The sequence below is a fragment of the Alternaria dauci genome, chromosome 2, assembly GCF_042100115.1.
Source record: "Alternaria dauci strain A2016 chromosome 2, whole genome shotgun sequence".
In the NCBI taxonomy this organism is placed as follows: domain Eukaryota; kingdom Fungi; phylum Ascomycota; class Dothideomycetes; order Pleosporales; family Pleosporaceae; genus Alternaria; species Alternaria dauci.
Genome location: NC_091273.1, coordinates 2,997,326 through 3,014,984, shown reverse-complemented (window position 1 = coordinate 3,014,984; position 17,659 = coordinate 2,997,326). Strand labels below are relative to the sequence as shown.

The 17,659-nt window shown below is 51.9% G+C and overlaps 5 protein-coding genes across 5 annotated transcripts; 3 read left to right on the top strand and 2 right to left on the bottom strand.

Annotated features, from left to right (window-relative positions):
* Window positions 1-1,581: 1,581 nt before the first annotated feature.
* ACET3X_003024 (uncharacterized protein) lies at window positions 1,582-3,311 on the bottom strand (the record flags this gene model as incomplete). The annotated part of the gene is made up of 2 exons (XM_069449832.1): window positions 1,582-3,124; window positions 3,178-3,311. The coding sequence occupies 2 exons, from the start codon at window positions 3,309-3,311 to the stop codon at window positions 1,582-1,584; spliced, it is 1,677 nt and encodes a 558-aa protein (XP_069309571.1).
* Window positions 3,312-6,563: 3,252 nt separating this feature from the next.
* On the top strand, window positions 6,564-7,442 carry ACET3X_003023 (uncharacterized protein; the record flags this gene model as incomplete). The annotated part of the gene is made up of 1 exon (XM_069449831.1): window positions 6,564-7,442. The coding sequence occupies one exon, from the start codon at window positions 6,564-6,566 to the stop codon at window positions 7,440-7,442; it is 879 nt and encodes a 292-aa protein (XP_069309570.1).
* Window positions 7,443-7,734: 292 nt separating this feature from the next.
* Window positions 7,735-8,897, bottom strand: ACET3X_003022 (uncharacterized protein; the record flags this gene model as incomplete). Its single annotated transcript, XM_069449830.1, has 2 exons — window positions 7,735-8,812; window positions 8,878-8,897. 2 exons carry the CDS (start codon window positions 8,895-8,897, stop codon window positions 7,735-7,737), a joined length of 1,098 nt encoding a protein of 365 aa, XP_069309569.1.
* A 2,275-nt stretch (window positions 8,898-11,172) lies between these two features.
* On the top strand, window positions 11,173-12,723 carry ACET3X_003021 (uncharacterized protein; the record flags this gene model as incomplete). The annotated part of the gene is made up of 1 exon (XM_069449828.1): window positions 11,173-12,723. The coding sequence occupies one exon, from the start codon at window positions 11,173-11,175 to the stop codon at window positions 12,721-12,723; it is 1,551 nt and encodes a 516-aa protein (XP_069309568.1).
* Window positions 12,724-14,273: 1,550 nt separating this feature from the next.
* ACET3X_003020 (uncharacterized protein) lies at window positions 14,274-15,561 on the top strand (the record flags this gene model as incomplete). Its single annotated transcript, XM_069449827.1, has 4 exons — window positions 14,274-14,393; window positions 14,441-14,573; window positions 14,621-15,083; window positions 15,129-15,561. 4 exons carry the CDS (start codon window positions 14,274-14,276, stop codon window positions 15,559-15,561), a joined length of 1,149 nt encoding a protein of 382 aa, XP_069309567.1.
* Between the last annotated feature and the right edge of the window lie 2,098 nt (window positions 15,562-17,659).

Here is a 17,659-nt window from a genome sequence, read left to right as displayed (position 1 = left end):
AGCGTGACTTCCTGCTGAACCTGATGCAGCAACCTTCCCGCGGTACGCCACCTCAAGCGCAAGGTCATAACTTGCCCCGCCCAGCTCAGGAAGGTCATAACATGGCCTTTTTCGATCAGCAAAGACAACAGCCTCAAATTCCGGCGCAGCATCAACCCAAGGGCAGAGGTGGTTTGCCCCCTGGCTTCATGGAGGACCCTCGCATGTTCTCGGAGAACGAGATGATGCGTCGTGATGCAGCCGACCGCCAGCTGGAGCTTCAACATATGCAACGACTACAACAACAGCAACAGCAACAGGAAGCCCTGCGAGGAAAGAACCAACGCATGCCAATGGGATATCCTACCCCCGAGGACCCACTTATGGGCCTCCAGCGCCGCAACACCGGAGGCGACCCTCGCATGCCGACCAACATGGGTATTCCTTCACAGCCTGTACCGGACATGCCGTATATGGGCGGACGCGGTCAACCAGGAATGCCGCCAACACCTCAAGAGCGACCAAACATTGCTCCTCCACCCGGGTTCGGTGGTCCAATGCGTCAACCGCCTGGCCTTAATGGTCCTAATGGTCAGCAAATGGGCCCTGGGCCGAGCTTCTCGGCTGGCAATACACCGCTTGGCCACCTCCCTGGCTTCCCACCCGCTGGCAGTATCCGTGGACTGGGCTTTCCCGGCGGACCCGGAGGACCTGGTGGCAATGGCATGCAAGGCCCACCAGGCTATTTTCCACCTCCCGGCTACGGTGGACCCCCGATGCCTGGCATGCGAGGAGGTGAAGACCCCCGCATGATGTTCGACGGCCAGTTTGGTGGGCCTCCCCGCCAGCAGCCAGGTCGTCCTGGGCCACCCAACATGTACTAGCATGTTACAGTATCTATTACAGAGCCAAAAGATGAGCTTGGATGTATTCGAGTTTCATAAACCAACAACTTTACATTGATTTCAGCAGAGTGTTATAGTGTCAGTTCCTGGCTTCAAGCGCAGCGTCGGCGTCGGGATGCTGTATATTTGGGTTCGGGCTTTCCCCTTTTTACAGTGATATCCCCCCATGAGAGGATAGGCTTGGCATGTCGTCGGTTATCAGAAAGTAATGTGTCTGATCTCTGGGGGCTTTACATATGTACGGCATCTTGGTCACTCTAGTGTACAGAGAGGCTATGGGGCACGAGACGTTGTCTTGAAAGCAACAATAGCAATGTCTTTCGCTACTGTAGCGGAGGCGAAGAAGAAAAGAAAGAAATAAGAAGAAAAGGCCAGCTTGTAGATGATAGAATATATCTGGAGTTGGTGCAACGTGTTGTTCTTGATAATTGTGATTTTTGTCGGTGTTGAAGGGGTGGTGCGATAGCAAATGAGAAGTCAGCAGTGCTGAAAAGAACAGGAGCGTAAGCCGCAAAGTCTGGTCTTCACGAGGAGCACGTACAGCTGATCAAGCCCGGAAGAAAGTTTAACTGTATTTGTCGTTTGTATCAATAATAAAAAACGCTAGAAAACTGAGCACATGCTCCACAGCACGTGGGCTCACTGTATATCATCCAAACATACTTCATCACCACGCCAATACCACTCCCTGGCTGACTTATAGTACAAGCATACCCAGTAAACTGCCCGCTGCCAAGATAGCGTACGCACCCATGGCCAAATCACCATGGGCGAAGAAACCAGGGGCATTGACGCTAGGAGCAGCACCCTCGGACTTACTGGAGCTTGCTGCTCCTCCACTACCACCACTACCACTACCGCCGCTCACAGCAGCTGTACCCTTGCCGGTAGCAGTAGGCACACTGCCGTCGCCGTTAGTGCCCGCCGCACTCAGCAACGAGGCACAACCACTCGCAGTCGAAGCACTCTGCGTGCTTGCCCTACCCGAGAAACTGCAAGCATCTGCGCGCTTCTTCTGGCCAATGTAGTACTGGTTTGCGACGAAGGCCAGCTGGTCCTTGGGGTCGCAGCCAGAGTAGGCGCCGTAGTCGCCGGTTGTGGAATTGCGCGCGATGCCGCTGCAGTAGTCCTCGTTCTCGCCGCAGATGTAGTCGAAGTCGTTGGCGTACGCGTCGTCGTCGTCGGACGTGTAGACGCACTGCAGACTGTCTATCATACAGGCGCACAGCTGGGGGTTTACGTTGGGAGGCAGTGGAGATGCTTGTGCGAGCCATGTTCCACCGACTGAAGGACAGGCGGGTGCTGAGTTGGTGGGCGTGTACTCGGACCGCTGGGTGATGGTCGGGGTAACGGAAGCAAGTTGGCTTTGTAGAGACGTAAAGTCGGGGTAAGGAGACACACTTGCGCCGTCATCAACCAGCGAAACGAGTCCGTAGTTGTTTTCGCCCATGAACCACTCGTAGACGATACCGCCAGAGAAGACCTCGGTCATGTTGCCGTACAAAACCTCGACTTCGGTGAATGGACGGCTCGTTGGGCTGCTAAGACCTTCGATACAACCATATTCAGCGAAGAAGACGGGAACAGGGTAGTTGGAGAAGAAGTCAACGCGCTCGCCGTAGGAAGAGCTTGCGTAGTTGCTGTCACCGCACCATGAATAGACGTTGTAACCCCAGAAATCGATGGATGTCGTGTTACCCGCGTCACCTGGTTGGCACGCGAAGTAATGCGCAAGCTCATCGCGGGACGGGACATCGGCCGTTGCGTAACCCACGCCCAGTGTGCTGCGGTAGTTCTGGTTCTTGATATATGTCTTTGTGTCGCGGACAGCAGCCTTGACAAATGCGGCAGCGGCCGTTTGGTTGTCGCTGCTGACATTCTCGTTACCAGCAAAGAAACCAATGACGTTTCTGTACTTGCTCAGCGCGTCAATGACGCCTGTGTATCGCTGGTAAAGCGTAACGTCCCACTCGGGGTTGTTCGACTCGATGGATGTGCCCGGCTCGCCCAAGTCGGAGATGACATAGATGTCTGCGCTGGCCAGTTGCTCCATGCAGTCGTCGTGGTTTTGGGTCGGATCGATAGCGTACACGCGGATGATGTTTGTGTAGATTTGCTTGAGGTAGGGAATATCTCGTCGGCAGGCGTCGCCATCGGCAAGCGGATCAGTGTACTTGGTATCGGCACTTGTCGAGCCGTTGGGAGAGTAGTTCTGCTGGTATGCGACACCCTTGAGATAACTGCGACATGGTTAGCATGGTTATCTTGATATTCCTACAGCAAACACACGTACAACTGCGAGCCATTGTTTGTGTAGAAGAAATGCTGTCCATAGACCTCAATGTCTGGAATGTCGTCGTAGCTCGCTGCGCTCACGCCACTGGCAGCCAGCGCCGCCACGGCAGTAGAAACAAGCGGTTTCCACATGACGATATTGCCAGTCGATAACGAATGTAGGTGAACGAATGTCAAGAGTAGTCGAAGCTTGCCCAGCGCAGCTTGATAGACCTTGGGCGAAAGCTTGGCTGTGTAGGGTAGAAGACCAGAAACAAAGGAACGCAGTGTTTCCCGGGGCAGCCGGGTAGTTATTCTCCCACGGCCTTGGACGACCAGGGACGCGTGTCTTTGGGGTTCACGGGCTGGCTGCAGGTACTATACTATTTCAATCACTGCGCGAACAAGACGGCTGTGCTGACACTTGCACGGCCCGGCGTGGCGACGTAGGCGCTGATGACGCTTCTGTCGTTGTTTGGTGCGGGGCTGGCGACTGATTGGGCGATCTATCGATAACTTTATTGTTAAGCTTTTCTGCCCTGTTTTAGTGTGTGTTTGTTGCCCCCAATCTTGGTTGGCAACGTGTCTTGGTCCACGGGAATAGGACAAGATTTCGACTTGTCGTCTTCGATGAGCTTACTTCCATTGTTGCGCAATTTCGGACCGTGATGGCTGCGACGCAGGTCCAGAAGCGCCACCAACCGCCCGTCACCTACCCTTTCAGGCCGCGTACACCCTCGTATTTCGCTTGTTAGGGTAATACGTGAACTGATAATCAACACCGAGGTTCTTTTCACCCCTGCAAGGAAAAACATTGAACCAAGATTTCAGGAATGAATCCGTATCATATGTAATCCTCACACGCAATCTGCTCGTATCGTATCATCTTTCTTTCACCGCATCGAAAAAATGTAAACATCAAGTACGCAACCTTTTGTGGATTCTTCCATTACAGAGCGGCTGTCAGTACAGGCTTGGGAAGTGTCCGACAAATCCCGTCTCTTCAAAACACCCTACCAACAACAAAAGTCTCAAACACCGCATTCTCAAAAGCGCCCTTTTCCATCACGCCTCCAAAGCCGTGACATCGTACTAAGTTTGTCAGGCTCAACTTCAGGCTCTCCCACCTTCCTGCTTCCAGCCCGGCAAATTGTTCTTGTCGCCGGATATAATCCCACGCTTGTACGGGTGTGACTTCACCGTCCTGCAAAGGGACAGAACCAGATAACGTTAACAGCTGATCTATACTGGCATAAGGGACTTTCCAAGTCGTAAGAGAGGATTGACGTTGGCCGGGTGGAGAAGGATGGTGATGGAAGAGGCATGCTGAGACAGTGAGGGCGTGACCGGCCGAAGTAGGAGGGTTCGTATCTGAGTTACTACTGTTGGATAAGGTGACGTCGATATGTGGTAAGCAGGGGGATTCGAGACTACATATGGACTTTTAGCGATGCCAGCTTGGCGAGGGGCAAGCAGGGTGCATACGTCAAGACAAAGTCCATTCCCACAAACTCTGGGTCGAGGCTACCCATACATATCGTGGATCCGTCGGGAGAAGCAGTGGATATGTACGCCAATTCCACTGAGCCAGATAACGGCGGGGTAATGAGCGGTGGCGAGCTGGCTGCGCGAAATTCATCAGCAAGGACGTCATCACCGAATGCAGTTGCAATTCGACTGCAACATACTTACTTGAAGGCTCACTAGGCATATGTTGCACGTATATCTGTTTCCGTCGGTTGTTCCTCTTGTTCTCTTGACCGATCATCAGCGCAATCATCTTCTCTTTCTCTGTATATCCTCCTCTTTCTTCGTCATAGGTGACCCCTGATCTTTCAAATATCGCGACCCCATTCTCCCTCAGCAATCTCTTCAGAAAAGCGACTTCAGAGTATAAAGTATTCGCCTTCTGCAACAGCCTGGATTCGTTCGCACGGAGCCGAACTACTTCGCTTTCAAGAGAAGCCATATATGCTTCTTTTCGCTCACGATGGGTTCTGTTCGGCAAACTTAGAATGAGAAATCGGTCCCCGGACACAAAGACTAAACGGACTTTTGCGCTCGACGAACCTGGTCTCTGCGTTTCTGTTCCGGATTGCGCGAATCGACATCGTCTGCTAAGACAAGATGGTTATTAGCAATCCATGACTGGGCGACTACGGATCGTATAAGACATACCGTCTGGGGAACTCTTATCACCTTTGAAAGGCTTGAAGGTAAACTTCATCGTGCACAAAACCTCGATTTTGCCGGGGTGTGCAGGTAACCAGTCAGTTTCTCACTAAGAGGACTGGTAAGAGATCCTGCGCTTTCGGTGTCTATCTAGAGAAGCCCGAGTATTGATATTTTCCAAAGGAATAGGTGCTCATGGTGACGAGCGATGTATACCGAACAGGCGTCCAATCTAGCCTCCCCCCTTATCCATTCCCGGCGTCGCGCCAACGAAAACGGCCCGTCTGACGTGCCTGACGGGCGCAGCTGAGGCAATGTAAAATTGTGAGACCTAGGGGCTGTCTGCTACAAGAAACCCCAGGCTAACTTTATCCGGTAATTGCTTCATGATCAAGATTCCTTATTCAGGCAATGGATCGACAGAGCCCTCGCTTGATACAAGCACCGTTTCGTGTCTACCACATAGCCGACCCACGTCCTTGGACTTGTTCCGCGCGAGAATGACTGCTAGGTTAGTACCACGAGTGTGCTTGGAGACCCTGTCATCCTGCACGAATGTAAGCCATTCCAAGTTAGGAAATCTTGATCGAATAATCAGTACGTCCCAGTATGTGACAGTGCGAGGCGTCAGTACTGGGGCAGTATCTATAAGAGGAGACTACTGTCGATGGAATTGCTTTCGACAGATTAGCTGGGCTTTCTAACTCACTACCTTCACATTGCTTCAAAACCTTCCACTTGCAGTTCACTCCTGATCTCTTTTCAACTATTACAACACGTCGCGTACTAAAATCATGTTCATGACAAGGTTCCTCCTTGCTCTACTTCCATCGATAATAGTAGCAGCACCACATCGGCAGCATCACGCAGGTGCAGATCAGGCAGAACAGCAAGATGGCATGAGCTGTATGCAAGAACCGAACGCTAGAAAACTTGCTGTAGGAAGGGCCATCTATCTTTTGACCAATGACGGCGAGAACGCCGTAATTACGCTGCCTATCGGAGCTGATGGTACGCTATCCAAAGGCAAAGTGGTGAAGACAGGTGGTGCTGGATCTGTTGCTGTTGACGCAGAGGGAAACCCTGCAACGCCTGACGCGCTCGTTGGCCAGTCTGCTCTGACTGTCGCCGGAAACGTGAGCGTCTTCATTTCCATGGAAGAAAAGGAAAGAAGTTTTGACTAAAGAGTTTCAGAACCTATTCGCTGTAAACGCTGGCTCAAACACCCTTACCATGATGACCATATCACCAAAAGATCCTACGTCGCTCTCACACGCCGGAGCGCCTGTGGCTATACCCGGCGACTTTCCGAATACTGTAGCTGCGTCTGCGAAGAACAAGCTCGCATGCGTCGGCACAACAGGCGCTGTAGCGGGCATCGCCTGCGCTTCCTTCTCCTGGCAAGGACTCGGGCAAATGGACGACCTTCGACCCTTCGATCTCGGACAAAGCACACCGCCTGTAGGACCACTAAACACAGTCTCACAGGCGTTCTTCTCATCTGACGAATCTGTCCTCTTCACCACCGTCAAGGGTGACTCCTCAGTGAACAATACGGGCTTCCTCTCCGCCTACGCTGTGCGAGCTTCAAACGGTGCGGCAACGCTACCCAAGAAGGATGTCCGCAGCTCACCCGAAGGAACTGCCGTGCTTTTCGGCTCAGCTACGTTGCCTAACGACCCATCTTCCCTCTTCGTCACCGACGCTTCATTCGGTGCTACCGTGTTGTCGATCGACTCCAAAGGCCAAGCAACAGTCAAGGGGAAAGGAATCATAGACGGCCAATCAGCAACCTGTTGGGTTACAATCTCTGCCGCAACAAACAGCGCCTTCGTAACAGATGTCGGCGTAAATCGTGTTGTAGAGATGAGTCTAGATGACGCGAGCATCATCACGCAACTTGATCTATCTGCAAACGGCGACCCTGGTCTTATCGACCTGCGTGCAGCGGGAGATTTTGTCTACGCATTGAGCCCGGGTAATGGGACGACCAATGCAGCGATAACGGTGCTGGATGTATCTGGAGGCCAAGGGTCCATGAAGCAGGTGCAGCATTTCGACCTGGGTGGAATGGCAGGGAGGAACGCTCAGGGTATGGCTGTGTTGATGTGAATGGAGTCGATCGTGTCTTTTCTGTAGTATGTAGCGTCTGAAGTTCTTAGTCTTCCAATTCGTCGCACTCGGTACATGTTGCATCCATGTTGATAAATCTGTTTAATGCCTTGATCCTAACGCTGGCACATGGGTGATATTGCTCTATTATATCGTCAGAGTCTCCTTATTTGTGACACTCAATTCCACCGCTCGTAACTAATTTACATATTGTACAAGTCGTCAATCATAGCGTTCGTTCGCTCTGCAAGAGGGCGTAGAATGCTGAGCGCATAGACTGCGTCTTGAGGTATCATCTAAAGCCAACTGTATGTAATCGACGCATCTGCTTCCTGCCATCCGACGTCGAAGCTGGCGGGAAGAAATCACCCGGAGTGGGGCGGGGACGGTATGTCTGCTGCGCGGGTGTTGGACGGCTGGCAGGTTTGCTGGACTGGGTGGGTGGTTTGTTGGCCGCTTGCGTCGACTCTTGTGTTTGGTAATCAGCATCTTCCGCGTCCTCTTCCAAATCCTCAATGTCTTGTTCTAATTCTTTTAGTGCTTCGTCGGCACTCTTGTCCTTCCTTTGGTGTGTTCTTAGTACTCCGCCCCACAATGTCTCCAGATCTGTCTCAGCTCTCTTCTCCTCTGTGAACATCTGCACGACGACGTTGACACCAGGCTTGATGTCCCTGAAACCCACAAACTGCTCCACGTCGGCTCCTGGCATGTGCGTGTCGTCGGGATGTGCTTCCAGCTTCCCCAGTGTACAGCAAATCCAGCCGGTTCGTATGCCATCGTCGATATTCCCCTCGGGTGCAGCGCCACCGACATTCGCCAACATTCTCATGCGCTTCGCCTTCCGCCTCAGTTTGATCTTGAGCTCATTGCGACCCAACAGACCAGCTGCATTCGCCTTCAAGCCGTGTTCGCGTCGGAGGTATCGGCAGAAGCGATCGGCTGCTACGTGCAGATGTTTCTCGGAGCGCGCTGTCGCAATGATCATAATCAGCTTTGGGCCGAGCGCAGGCGGGGGGTCGAGATTTCGGAGGTCGAGCAACTGTAAATCGTCGAGGCCGGCCGTGATGGAAACATATTCGAGGAGGGTTCGCAGGAGGGGTGGCGGGTTTGGCGGAAGATCTGGTATTTCAGCGGGGTTCAGTGTGGGCGACTGGACCGACGACTGTTGTCTCAGGTACCACGGAATTGCGTGGTCTTGTTGAGAAGGCGTTGATGCTGTTGCAGCTTCTTTCGACTCTTCCAAAGCGTCTGTTGTGGCGTGGTGCGACACAACATCTGCCACGATTGGCTTCGACTCGTCGTCGGGAAAGGCGAACTCGGCGTCTTCGACTGCAGGATCGTTCCTATCTAAGCTTTGAACCGTGCTCGTACTGAAGGCGCATCGTGAGAATGTTCCAGGCAAGGTGCGTGACAATGCGCCATTGGGTCTAGGTACCGGGACAAATTGCCTCGCATGTGCACTGCGACAAGCGTTGCAGACCGACCTCGACGAAGCGATCCTTGGGAAAGACATGTTGAGCAACAAAGCAGGCACAAAAGGTTGGATGGCGTTGTGCAGCATGACTTCCAGAATGATATCGGTGTTTTGCTGTACCGATCGTCGAAGACCCCTGCTAGCGTCAGATGGGTTATCCGATCACATGCCTCGCCATTCACCACTCAAGCATTGTGTTTAGGGTGCGATATAGTATATCCTACCGGCAAGATCACGAAAACAAGATGGGATGTTTACTGCGTCGAGGTTTGTAGTAGCTGACTGGCTGTATCATACCCAGGGGCGAGAAAAGAGCAACATTGGAACCTTGGAATCACGCTGTTCGGGGTGTGGTATCGCGACAGGCCATGGAGTACTTCAACCTCCAATTCACTACCCAGGTAGCTGTTTCGTTGAGCGCTAATTCAATTTGACGTCAGTCTCATGCTTTCACGACACACTATCAGCAAGTACAATACCCTCCATCACCATGGAGGAGCACCTGGGCAAGTTCTTCCCTTCGCACCACCCCCTTCAACACCATCTGGGCGCCGAAATTACAACCAAAGATTTTTTCGATCATCCTTACTATCCAAGTTACGACGTCTTTCAAAGAAACACTTGACTTCCCGTAATGGGTTCCCCTCACCCATACAGACCGGAATTAGTCATCTCTGCCGAAATTGCACAAAATCTTGATGCAAAATCAATTGGATGGTCTATTCCCAAGCTTTTTCCTGCACAGAAGAGTGACCAAAAGTTCAAGAACGAGTACAAGCAAGTATTGAAGATTGCAGACGACGTTGCGATTCGTAATCGACTGAACGTAGCGTATTCCAACTTCCACACATGGGAACATCTTCACCAGTTCAAGACAGGCAAAGAGGCCAGCGAAGCTCATAGGCCATTGACGTTCAAATGGTTCCAGAATTGTTTCTACATGGCTCAAGAATGCGCTGAAGCTCTTCGGGAGTCTTTGATCGACAAAGGTCTACCAAGCTGGGCAAGCCAAGTCAAGGTTGTAACGGACTCTTGGTCTCAGCGGCCGACTAGTGCACGTCAGTACCATTGCATAGTCATGGTTTGTTGTAAAGATAGCTGTGTCATTATTGACCCCGTTGCTGATTACTACGCGATCGAAGTGCCTGTCAACACAGTTTGGAAGTCGAAGGCTAGCACATATTCCTATTTCTATTGCTCGATGGGCAGCTCACGGTTTCTCGTTCAAATCCACCTCGCCGATCCGTACAATACTCTTGAGCATCCCAAGACTCGGGATGAGCTAACCTACAACGACCCATTCCGGGAGGTTCGGGGTGGGCTTAGATGTGGCATCAAAAACCTGGTCTTCCATACAGACAGCTATCGAGGACGTGTACCGAACAATCGGTCAATCCTTGTCGACAGTGTTTGGAATCAAAAACCCTCGACCGACATAACATACTCGGCTCTTCGAGACGGCAGCGGACAGTTCATTGTCGAAACCTGTCGCATTGGCATCGACATCAAAAACCGATGGATTTGGATCACCGCTATACCCCAAGAATGGTTAACTTGGTCGGAGAACACCTACTATGCTCGTCGCCTCAAAGGTCGTAGCTACTATGGCCCTTGTGAACATAACCCAGAGGTTCACGCTGTATGGTCGCTGGAACTAACCACTCTGACGAATATTCAGAGCGGATTTACGAAGAAGACCATGTCCTCTCTGGAGTTTATGCAAGAGTTGGCAGAGGCCTTAGGCCTAAAAACGGGCGAGCTGATGCGAGTCGCGAATGTTATGTTGGGTTATTGGCAGGAAGAAGAGCGAAGAGAACCTCGGAAGGACCTGAAGCGAAAGCGAGAGGAGAATGTTCCATAGATCGGTATGGAGACAATGTTCAGTGTCAGAGCGTGAAGACGTTGAAGCGGTTCAAGATCCACAGCCGTTGGGAGGCACTGTGGTGTACCGCCGTCATTGCTCGTGGACCGCGTCAGTCTAGAACATACCTAGGAAAGTTACTAATTACACGCTGACTGAGCACTACTTGGTGCGCTATCCCTGTCAATTGCGTGATGCCGGTGGCGACGTGGTGAAAGTGCAGCCACGTGACCGTTGATAAGATAAGACTTTTGCCCCTCACGCTTGTGGAATTTCAGTCGACGACTCATTCGCCCACTAATTTTTCCCCTCGATATATACCCTTTGCCTGCCCTTCTGCTTGCTGAAGGAATTCAAGCCACTGAAACCGCCTACGTCGAAACGAAACCGCACACATGGACGGCGTCACGATGGATGCCCAGCGCTCTTTTGCGCCCGAGCCCAAGAATGCCGCCACTATTCTCTGTGCAGACTGCGGCGCGCCTGTCGACGGCACACTCTCGGGCGCCTTCTGCTACGACTGTATAAAACTGAAGACGGACGTGACTGGGGGTATCCCGCGCGAGGCGATTCTGCTCATGTGCCGCGACTGCGACCGATGGCTCTCTCCTCCCACGACTTGGGTCGTCGCCCACCCCGAATCGCGCGAACTGCTCGCTCTCTGCCTGCGAAAACTGCGTGGCCTCAACAAGCTGAGAATCATCGACGCCAGCTTCATCTGGACGGAGCCGCACAGCAGGAGGATAAAGGTCAAGATTACGGTGCAGTCGGAGATCAACGAGGGCGCCATTATGCAGCAGAGCTTCGAGGTTGAGTTTACACAAAACTACAACCAATGCCCCGACTGCGCAAAGAGCTACACGCACAACACATGGAGGGCGTCTGTACAAGTCCGACAGAAGGTGCCGCACAAGAGGACGTTCCTGTACCTGGAGCAGCTGATTCTGAAGCATGGCGCACACAAGGATACAATCAACATCAAGGAAGTCCACGATGGTATCGACTTCTTCTTCGCCCAGAGGAACCACGCCGTCGCTTTCTGCGACTTCCTCAAGGCCGTCATCCCAGTCAACATCAAGCGATCCGAAGAGCTCATTTCACACGATATCCACACCTCGACAAAGAACTACAAATTCTCCTTCTCGTGCGAGATTGTGCCAATTTGCAAAGACGATCTCGTCGTCCTTCCTATTCCCCTCGCAAAGAAGCTCGGCAACGTCTCGCCTCTCACGCTCTGCACGCGCATCGGTACCTCAGTGCAACTACTTGACCCTTCGACGCTCCAGACAGCCGATGTCGCCACCGACATCTACTGGCGCACACCCTTCCGACCCCTCGCCGATGTACAGGAACTGACCGAGTTCATTGTCCTAGACATCGAGCCTCTAGGCAAGCAGGTCGGGCGCCACTTCCTCGCCGAAGCGACAGTGGCCCGCGCCTCCGACATGGGCGTCAACGACACAACTTACTACTGCCGCACACACCTCGGTGGAATCCTACACGTCGGCGACTCAGTAATGGGCTACTTGCTTGCCAACACAAACTTCAACAACGAGCTTTTCGACGTCCTCGAGTCAAACAACAAGTACTCATCCGCCATCCCCGACGTCATGCTTGTCAAGAAGTACTACCAGCGCTCCAAGAAGAACAAGAACAAGCGCAACTGGCGCGTCAAGCGTATGAACAGGGACGAAGGCGAGATGCTGCCCCGCAAGCAAGATCAAGAGAAGATGGAGCGCGACTTTGAGATGTTCCTGCAGGACGTCGAGGAGGACCAGGATCTACGAGCAACCATGGCGCTATACAAGGCGCAACAGGAGCAGAAGCAGCGCGATGCGGATGCCATGGAGACGGAGAGCAGCCTTGGCGACGATGAGGATGAAGGCTTGCAGATCCCGATGGAGCAGCTGCTGGATGATTTTGAGGATATGAAGATGGACGACTAAGTTTGAGGCTCATGATATCCATGTCGCATCGGTTCTGGCGTTGTCTCTTAGTGCATCTGCGGGCGTTGGGCGGGTAAAAGGCATGGGAGTACCAAGTTGATAGGTTTTTTGATTCCAGCCATGTCGACTGCGTGTCGTGTTTCGTAATTTGAATCGTTTCACACGCCTCACCCTTTTGCACGTTATTACGGTTGTTGAACGCCCAGTAGCTCCATTATTGTGCGCAAGAGATGGTGTTGCAACAAAACCTTCTCGACCATGATTTTCTTTGCCTCGCTTGTGGTGACGTAGGCGCCTCTTCGCGAGATAAGCACGGTCGCATGTGATTGCAGTTTCACCAGCTCGCCTGAACCCTTTCCAAAGCTCTCCCGTTCCCTGAAAGAGGAAACTCAACGCCCAGCTATGACACAATACTGCACTGCACAACAAGAAGCCTTTGATATTCTTTTTTGTGAAATTCTCTCACGTACAATATGTGTAGAAGAGTTTTTTTTACACATGATTGAATTTTTATAAAGCCTGTGCTTGTGACGTTGTAGGATGCAAAGCTGAGCTCTCGCTTGGGACCCGTCCGGCTTTCTCGTTGGGGGAGTGCTCCCTCCATCGTTGCATATCTCAACACCCTACAAAAGAAAGTCAGCCCGCCGCTGTGAATTTACGCCCTCTCATCGGCCCATCGTGGTAGCGCTACGCCCTTGCGCACCCAGAATTCCGGTTGGGAAGGCCCTGATCTTATACAACCTGGGAGAGGGCTTGGCGGTTCACCACCTGACGGGCATGTCACCCGTCTCCTACCGTTGATGTTGTCGCGACTGTGCCAATGTGGACACAGCTCCAGGCGATCTGGATCTGCTTCCAAGGATGTACCCATGTGTCATGCACTAGGATAAGATACCAAAGAGTTGCTGATGCGCCATGGCCAAACACCTCGGCAGTACCTACTGAAAGCTCTAGGCCTGAGGAAGACATCGTCGCTCACAACCACACTCTTCCTATGCATCAGCTTCTGGCAGGTTTCTTTTCGGGAATAACAAGCCTGAAAACAACTCTGTAAGAAGTAAATTTGCCATCTGTGGAGTTTTCAGCTCCCGTTGATCACTAATAACGGCGACTCGCGTGTCGCACCATCGCCATGGCCTAATCCTGATGACATGCCATCCTAGGCTTAGATCGTGAGAAACGCTCCCGTCCGAACGGCTTCGCAGCCGCATTCGAAAGAGATCCCCGGTCTCCAGTCCACTGAGGCGGGTGCATTCTCTTCGAATTTCCAGAAAGCCTAGATTTCGGCAAAGAATGGGCCACCATCGTCCCCCGAACAGCATGTGATTCATCCCGCATAACCAGCAAACCCTGTTGAAAGATCGGGTTGCGCAATGTCGTTCCTGACATTTGGGAATATAGGGTTCAGCATCCCTCAGGGACGATACTTGGTGCGCAGATCGTAGTTCTTTATACCCGCGAATCAAGGTTTTCATGTCTTCACACGTCCTGAGACATTGACAGTACCGCCTCGATATCTGCACAAAGCGTAGCATACGCCCTTGGTCGCAATGGCCGACGAGTTCTCTGCCACCATCGGTGAGATGATGAAGACTCCTCCGAATCCGAATGAATCTATGCCACTGGCGAACCAGAAAGGAACAATGTTCGGCATTACAATACCATTCCACGTATGTCCAACTAGAGATTAGAACATGCCGGAAGCTCACACGTACAGGTCCTTTGCTGGATTTTTGTTGCCTTTCGTTTGCACACACGTCTGCGGGTTGTCCGCGAACCTGGCCTTGACGATGTCTTTGTAGTTCTGGCAGCTGTGTTCAATTTGGTATCACTTGTAACCTTCCTCTACGGTAAGCACCTCCACCTTGACCTTGGCGTTATCTGACTCCTCTTATAGGTACCAGGTATGGCCTGGGCTACCATCTTATATACGTCTTCGAGGTATTACAGCCAACCATGATTTGGCTTTACATCACCAATGCCGCATATCACACAACCACTGCCTTCATCAAGATCTCGCTACTCTTGCAGTACCTCCGGCTGTTTCGGGAAGGTGCTCGTCGCACAGTCTCTATCGTACTGCTTGTGCTAGTTGTATTGTGGGGCTTGGGATTCTCCTTCATGGCCTGGGTACCATGCTTTCCTGTCTCCGGTTTCTGGGACAGGACAAAAGGTGCCAAATGCTACGGTTTCGGGTATCGCACTATTAACGAGGCAAAATACTCGGTACTTGGGTTTGCTGCATCAAACATGCTCTTCGACATTGCAATCTTCCTCATTCCGCTCACGGAATACTTCAGGCCAGACCTGAGACGGAAGCAGGTCCTCGCTATGACTGGGTTGTTCGCTCTTGGTTCGATGTAAGCCAATATTGTCGAATCTCATAATTGTTGCTGACATTTTAGCGTCGTACTCATGGCCGTCCTCCGTCTTTGGAGCACCTTCAAACATAGCCAAAGCCAAACCCAGAGTTTCGATTTCACGTGGTGGTATCCCGAAGTCTTGATCATCTCCTGCCTCGAAGTCGACTTCGCTATAATGTGCGCAAGCATGCCCATCTTCTGGCCTGTCGTCGTCGCAAACTGGAGCCACATCTTTGTCACAAGCGAAGTTCGTGTTACACACCACGAACGCCTCGCCGACGATAGTCGAGATAATTTTGAATTGGTTAGGAATACGTCGTTGAAGAGCATGGGAAGCGTAGAGGCGTTGTCGAGGGGAAGCGAGGAACAGCAACCGGTTTACAACGGATTCGACCCAGAAACGGGTAAAGATGGGCGGTTTGCTATCGTGGAAGTAGAAATACAACCGCATGCGCAGGGATCGCGGAGACTCTGAATAGCAAGTTCCTGAGAGAGTGCGGATTGCCTCTTTAACATTGACCGCCCCTGCCCCTGAAGTTGGTATTGCTCACAACGATGTGGCGGTGCTGGCTGGTTATGACTGATCTCCTGGTACCCACGGACTATTGCGGGAAACATTGCTGCGCCCACAGAACGCTGCTGTACGCACGACCGCACGTGGTGCACACAAGACGCTTTTGGTTCGTCGATCGAGTCGTGTCTATGCTAGTCGAGCTCAGCACTAGGACAAAAGACCAGGCTGCTCGTACTGCAAGATTTTGGAATGATAGATGGAAGTGGGTACGATCGACGGCGAGCAAGCAAAGAGGGAAAGTAGGTCTAGCGCTCCCTCTCTTCGTCCCTGTGTTGTTGCAACATAGCAGTCCAAGCGGCCATTTTGATCGAGATTTCCCCTCCCTTTGCACACAGACCAGAACAACAGGTATATACCCACCATTCATGTAACTGCGATATCGCCGAGAAATAACACCTTGTCCGTGAGCACCCGACAAGCGGAAGATCTGTTGGTTGAAAACAGGGGCCGGGGCGGTCGCGTCAGTGCGTCAACACCTGGGCAGCAAGCGCATCCGGCGCTCCTCGGTCATACCCGAAACTGTCGCTCCCATGGTTTCTCATTGCCGGACCCTTCGCACACGGAACACTCGCTCACATGCAGGTTTGTCGTTACAATCAGATCCTTGGCTTTTTTCGACTTATCGCGGACGACACCTGCAGGTTATGGCAAAGGATTCTGCTTATGCGAGATGGACCAGACTTTACTCATCCATCATCTCTTTACCGCCCTCGCAATAGTTTACATGATATCGCGCCTTGTTAGCAGGAAGATTTTATTCAAGAAGTTTGACTTTGGGGACTACTGTACCATGGGTGCGATTCTCTGCGCTGCCATGCGCGGTGGCGTAATTCACGTCGTCCTTACCTGGGGCACCAACAACATGCCCGCAAAAGTCCGGGCGACTACAGACTTCACCCCCGTTGAGATATATCGCCGCACAATTGGTAGCAAACTTGCTATCATCAATCGTCCGATATACAACACTTAGTGAGTACTAATAGACCATAATGGCATGAACTAACAATGTCAATAGCCTGTGGTTACAGAAATCAGCGATTCTCTACTTCTTTCTTCATCACATTCATCCAAGCGAACGTTGGAAACAATACATCACTTGGTCCTACAGCACAATCTTCGCTGCAACTTGGGTTGCTGCGCTGATTGTTGGCTTCACTGAGTGTGACCCTTTCCCTCTGTATTGGCAAGTGGTCCCAAATCCTGGAAAGTGCGTCCAGGCACAAGTCCAACTGTTCGTCATAGGCATCCTGAACATTGTAAGTACATCTTGCTGCTTTCGAATGCATACTCTCTCACTTCCGGTCAGGCTAACTTGAGCTTGTCGCTAGGTCACCGACTTCATGATACTTGCCCTCCCAATTCCCATGCTTTCTTCGCTGCGAACACCATGGCGCACTAAGATACGCCTGTATGCGCTGTGTACACTTGGAAGTAGGTTTCGACAGTACAAAATTCCTCAAGACATACACTGACTTTAATCCCCCTTTATAGTATTTATCATTGCCATCACCATAATTCGACTACCAATCAACGCAATGCATGCAGCTGTACAAGCAAACCGGACGACATGGGCAAGCACTGAGCTGCTTGCTGCTGCGATAGTGGTAAACACACCTGTGTTGTACGGAGCTCTCAACCTCTGGCGTCAACGCTCGCATCAAAAATCTAAAAAATCGGCACCACGCGCGGGGGCATTTTCCACCATACAAACCATAGGCAGCGCGGGCAAGCAACTCGGAAGAGGGTCAAACGTGCCAACAGACGATGAGGAGCTTATGCTTCAGCCTTATCGCCAGATCAGCATAACATCCAGCACATCTTTCCACAGCCCGCAGAGCGAAGACGAAACAACGAAGGAACCCGTCCTAAGGTCGTCTGAGGCGGATCGGAGTCGGGCGCAAGCTCCAAATTGAACCAGACAGCCTCAAGTTTTTAAAATAATAGATCAAATCAGATCCATGCAAGTTCATCTCGTGGAGCGGTACAGTACCCATGCGGG